This window comes from Lemur catta, chromosome 12, assembly GCF_020740605.2.
Source record: "Lemur catta isolate mLemCat1 chromosome 12, mLemCat1.pri, whole genome shotgun sequence".
In the NCBI taxonomy this organism is placed as follows: Eukaryota; Metazoa; Chordata; class Mammalia; order Primates; family Lemuridae; genus Lemur; species Lemur catta.
The window spans coordinates 35186093-35191383 of NC_059139.1; the positions used below are offsets into that span (position 1 = coordinate 35186093).

General features: G+C 43.1%; 1 protein-coding gene across 1 annotated transcript; it reads right to left on the bottom strand.

Annotated features, from left to right (window-relative positions):
- Window positions 1–2115: 2115 nt before the first annotated feature.
- On the bottom strand, window positions 2116–2812 carry LOC123648156 (SWI/SNF-related matrix-associated actin-dependent regulator of chromatin subfamily E member 1-like). Its single transcript, XM_045565876.1, has 2 exons — window positions 2684–2812; window positions 2116–2581 (listed from the first exon to the last, which is right to left on the bottom strand). Exons 1-2 carry the CDS (start codon window positions 2728–2730, stop codon window positions 2116–2118), a joined length of 513 nt encoding a protein of 170 aa, XP_045421832.1. The 5' UTR covers window positions 2731–2812.
- Between the last annotated feature and the right edge of the window lie 2479 nt (window positions 2813–5291).

Here is a 5291-nt window from a genome sequence, read left to right on the forward strand (position 1 = left end):
TTTTCCAAATGACCAAATGTACTCTGTATCTTTTTTGCATTCTCTGTCCTCTTGCTCTGAGCTGAACTGCTTGTGCTCTGAGCCCGCACAGAGCCAGCTCTCACCCTCCACCTTGCCCTTGCCACTTTATACTGTTGGATCCCCTCTTGCCTGGGTCCTGTGTTTTCCTTTTCTTGGTTTAGTCCCTCATTTGCTGGAGTACATCTTCCAGGAACTTCCCAAGAGAGGGTGAATAGTTAGTATTTTGAGTTACCTGCAAGTCTATGTCTTCATTCCTAATGTATATGTTTCTGGGTTAGTAATCTTTTTTCTGAGGAATTTCTTCATTGCCCTTCAGCCTCTCTCTCGTGTTGCAGTTGGGAAATTTGATGGCATTCTGATTCTTGCTTATGTGCATGTCCTCTTTTTTCTTTTCTGAAGCCTTGTTTATGGAATTTTGTAATGACATTACCTTGTGCCTATTTGAATTTATTTTGGTAGGCATTAAGTAGGTCTTTTCAGTTCTTGGCACTTCTCTTGTATTTCTTTAATTTCTTCTCTCCAGCAGGATATCTGCTGTTGTCCACCCCTGTGACTGTGTGCCTGTGGGTTTACGCCTCTCACTGCCCTTTCCTGTTGCTTCAGTGGGGCTGCAGAAGGAGAGGAGATCAACCTGGGCGCTCAGTTGCCAGTTGACCAGGTGTCTCTGTCCCATCACGTGTTGCAGGTTTGCTGCAAGAGGAGCCCAGTGTGAATCTGTGAGAAGTATCCTTTGAAACCCCAGAAATAGAACGAGCAGAGTGTCTTTAAGTAAAAGATTTTGTAAGGGGAATGTTTTAGGAAAGGTCCCTTCTCTTTTGGCCTCACTCCTGCCAGAATTAAAATGGGAATGGTGGGCATGGAAGGGTCAAGTTTCAGGGAGACAGAGGAGGAGGAACAGGACTTGGCAAGCGCCTGGCTGTGAAGGGGACTGACGGAGAGGTACAGTCATGGGCTTGGACTAGTGGGGGGCAGATAAGCTGCCCAGGCCCCCTTTCTTGAGTGCCCACCTTCTGCCACCCATAACCACCTTCCAAAATCTCAAATTCCAGTAGGCTTTCTTGCCCTTCTCTGCCAGCAAAACTTGACCTTTTTTTTTTTTTTTTTAAGAAATTCCCTCTCTTCAGCCGGCTGTAGCCTCCTCAGTCCCTGCTTATGTAGCAGTCCAGTAGTTCCCAAGCCTGAAAGTGTGGTGGAATTACTTGGGGAGCTTTCAAAAATGCAACTGTCCTAGTCCCACTCATTCAGATGCTCTGCGGCTAAGGCCCAGGACTCTATTGTAAACAGTGCTGCCCAGATGCCCAGCTTGCTTTGGAAATCTCTGGGGTAGCTAATGGCTTCCCTCAGGTAGAGAATAGCCCTCTCCTTAAGGAGACCTTGCTGGAGGGACATGAAGGGTGACCTGTGGTTCTGGCTTTGTCCTGGGCCCTTCAGATTCCTTCCCACCTCACTGATGGCACCCGAGAGTGGGTTGTGGCTGCAGGAGACGCTGAAAGAGCGTGTTTCTGTCCTAGGTTACTGTCATGGAGGTGTTCCATTTTGATAAGAAAACCCGTACCTTTAATTTAACATAATTTGTGATTTAATTTGGCTATTGCAGTGAAAGTCAAGGGATGATTTTCTTTGGAGAGAGGGGGAGGGAACCAGGAAAGGGACTCCAACCAGGGTTTTTTAAACTCTTAAAAAAAAAAAAAAAAATATTTAGGTCATTAAATATGAAATGTCCGATTTCAAATCAAAAATTTAGTTTATTATATCTTAAACAAGAAGCAGTACAATTTATCAAAGTGTGAGCCTAAACTGTTGACACAGTTTTGCCATCTTAATGGTAGCTTGCTTATACCAGCATCTAAGAAGCCTGGAGAGCAAGTGGCCATGAAATCTCCAAAGGTGTTTTCCATAGCCTGTTGAGAATTGAATGTTTTTCCTTGCAAGAAGTGGTCCAAATCCTGTAAGAAGTGGTAGTTAGTTGGTGCAAGGTCTGGTGAATATGGTGGATGACAGGGAGTTTCCAAGTCCAGCTTCTGTAGTTTGAGCAGCATTGTTTGTGCAACATGTGGCTGAGTGTTGTTTTGTAAGAGGATCAGCACCACACTCTCAACTAAAGATTTCACTGATGAGGTGGTGGTTTCTCTGGAAACAGGCAGTGGCTGTATGCTTCACTGAGAAGCCATCATCATAATCATCTGGATCTTCAGCAGGCTGAATGCTCAAGTACGATTCTCCTTTCTCCATGCAAGACTGTCTCTGTTGATTTTCTTCCTCTAAAGCAGCTTCTGCACGACTTTTTGCATTTATGTAAGCAAGGTATGTGGGGGAATTATGATAGGCCTCCATAGATTCATTGTACTGTATATTTTCTGCTTTGTATTCATTTAAATATTCTTGTTTCTCTTCATCTCGCCACATGCCACCAATAATCTTGCCAATCTCCCATAACTTTAGGTCAGGGTTAGAAGCCTTTACTTGGTCCCAGACCTTTCTGCTGTACCTCATGTAGGGCATCAGTGGCTTATCTGGTGGCTTTGGGGGTTTTGGAATCGTAATACCAGAGGATGCCGTGACCCGGCTGTTGGGGCCCAGGTTCCTTCCCAGCCAGTAGTTGTAGGTGAGATGACTGTGTGGATTGTATCCCACAAACCCTGGTGTGCTGGGCATTTGTGTTGCAGGAGCTGGGGTGGGAGGTGGGGCATAAGATGGTCTTTTTGACATTTTGGAAGATTAAGTTCTCAGTTTCTTAAGAATGAATCTGAGACACCGCAGGCAGAAAAAGTGCCCGCAGCTCCGGCTTCGCTTCCCTTTTTTTTTTGGTAGCAAAATGCTGTTTATTTTGAGTATCTGGGTGCAGATGGGTGGAGGCCTAAAAAGGCGTCCACCACCATTTTTTTGATGAATATTTGGTTTTGGACTGTGTTTCGGCATTTCATCTTTATCCAATCATTGTGCCTATTGCTGTGATTGTCAGAAAGAATCCATTTTTTATCAAATGTAACAATACAATGTAGAAATGGTTCACCTTTATGTAATAACAGCAAAGAAAGGCAAGCTTCAAGACTGTTTCTCTTCTGATGCTTGTTTAATTCATGTGGTGCCCTTTTATCCAGCTTCTTTATCTTGCCAATTTGTTTCAAATGGTCCAATATTATTGGAATAGTAACATCAAACCTTGCTGCTAATTCATGCATAGGTTGAGATGGATTCACTTCCACTACAGCTTTCAGCTCATCATTCTCTACCTTGGTCTCAGGTCACCCATGTGGCTCATTTTGAAGATTAAAATCACCAGAATGGAACTTCTGGAACCATCGACATACTGTGCATTCATTATCCACATCCTTCCCAAACACTTCACTGATATTTCAAGCCGTCTTTGCTGTATTAGTTCCACAATGGAACTCATATTCAAAAATAACATGAATTTTTTTCTTATCCGTGGTTTCACAAAGGTTGCTCTAAAAAAATATTTGAAAGATAATCACAATCCAAAAACCATGTGTTTGAAATAATGAGAATGTACCTTCACAATAAAAATAAAGCATGAAATGTCACAGTGAAAATGTCAGAGATATCAACTGTCAAACTTAGCACTTAAGGAAATTGGACAGTTCATAGTTAATGACCTAATGCAAGAACATGAACACCAGGGGGCAGCAAATCACCATTCAGAGGAGGGGCTGCACACCAGTAAGGAAAATTGTTTTCCTGAAAACGTGATGTGCTTGTTGAATATCCATTAACAAGGGATGCCTGATGTCAGAGCTGCTTTTACCTGAGTGATAGTTTCAATTTTTGTGTGTCTTTATTTTTCAGTGTTTTCCTCTGCACTATACGATTCCCCCCCCATCTTCTTGTGAAATACGTTGACATGCTCCACTCCGCGTTTGCGCACACTGGGGTCCTTACTCAGAGACCGCTGGCGGGACCCTCCAAACACAGCCGCCCGTCCTGGGCACAGGCAGCCTGAGCAGCTCATTTCCTGCATCCTGAGGGCTGAGGAGCTGGCAGTCTCCACCCACCGGGTCTCTCGGTTAAGAGTCCTCTCCGCCTCCCTTAGATGACGGGACTCTAGGTGTCTGATTCAGGTGAGCATGTTCACAGGGATGACCCTGCACGGTCCTGAGGGACATTCTGTATAGTCAAAGCTAAATTGTATTTGGCTTGGCACTTTATTCTAAATCACTTAAGTCTGCTTCCTCTGTTAACTTTGGAAATTATTACCCAGGATATCTTTTTAACTAAAACTTTCCATAATCCATCCAAGTTGGGGAAAACAAAGATGATGTATAAGCTAAATATAGTTGTCATTGGCAACCAAGTGGAGCTTTTCAGCTAGCACTCGTCTGGGCCTTGGTACCATGTGATGTTTTCTGGTAGGTGCTTCGAGTGAAGGTGCCACCAGAATCCAGAGCATTGAGTTGCGGTGACATTCTCCTACCAGATGTGTGACCTTGAACAGATCTCGTAACCTCTGTTCCTCATGTGTAAAATGAAGAAGTTGTCTTAGATAATGGCTTTGAATTAGAAGTGCACCTGTGACTGTGATTTGAAGCAAGTAATTCCCAACCTGCCTCCTCTCTTACAGAATCACAATCTCCAGGGTGGGTGTGGTGTATTTGGGTGTTTTTGGGTGCAGTGGGGGGAGAGGAGGGTACTCAGCCTGCCCCAGGTGATTCTGGTTTGCTCCCTAGGATCATTGCTAGTGTTCCTTCTGACCTTCATTCACCAAAAATTTATCAAAAATATGGTGGTATAAAGGCCTTTATGAGTTCATTTTGAATTCTGATCCAGTAAAAAATTACCAAGATTATATGGACTATGCCAAACACACACAAACACAATTTTTGTATGTTATAATTAGTATAGTAATAGACGCTTGGTTAGGTTACATTAATATCATTATTTGTTTATTTTCTAAATTTCAGTGATTTGATAATAGTTGACAAAATCAAACGCCCTAGGACACGTAAGCTAAGAAATGAGTAAAATTGAATCAATTAAGCTGAATCATAAAGTGTTCTGGAAAGAGAATCTGAAGTCCTGGCACCAGCCATAGCTCTGCCACCTGCTGGTGGTGCGATATTGGGACAGAGGACGGGCAAAACGTCTTGTTTCCTCATCTTGGCTAATTACTTTTCAAAGGAGATAATAAAAACTCACTGCTTACTTCTCGGGATGAAGATTAGGATTAAATGAGATACTGTGTGCAAAAGCACTGTGTAAATTATAAAGAGCCATCAACTTTAATGTGAACCTCTCCTTATTGCTGTCACTGT

Excerpts from the sequence above, each read along its gene's own strand:
- LOC123648156 (XM_045565876.1), bottom strand. The coding sequence starts at position 2,730 with ATGTCAAAAAGACCATCTTATGCCCCACCTCCCACCCCAGCTCCTGC. Across the intron at positions 2,582-2,683 it reads CCTCCCACCCCAGCTCCTGC|CACGGCATCCTCTGGTATTA; the intron begins AACACAAATGCC and ends CAACAGCCGGGT.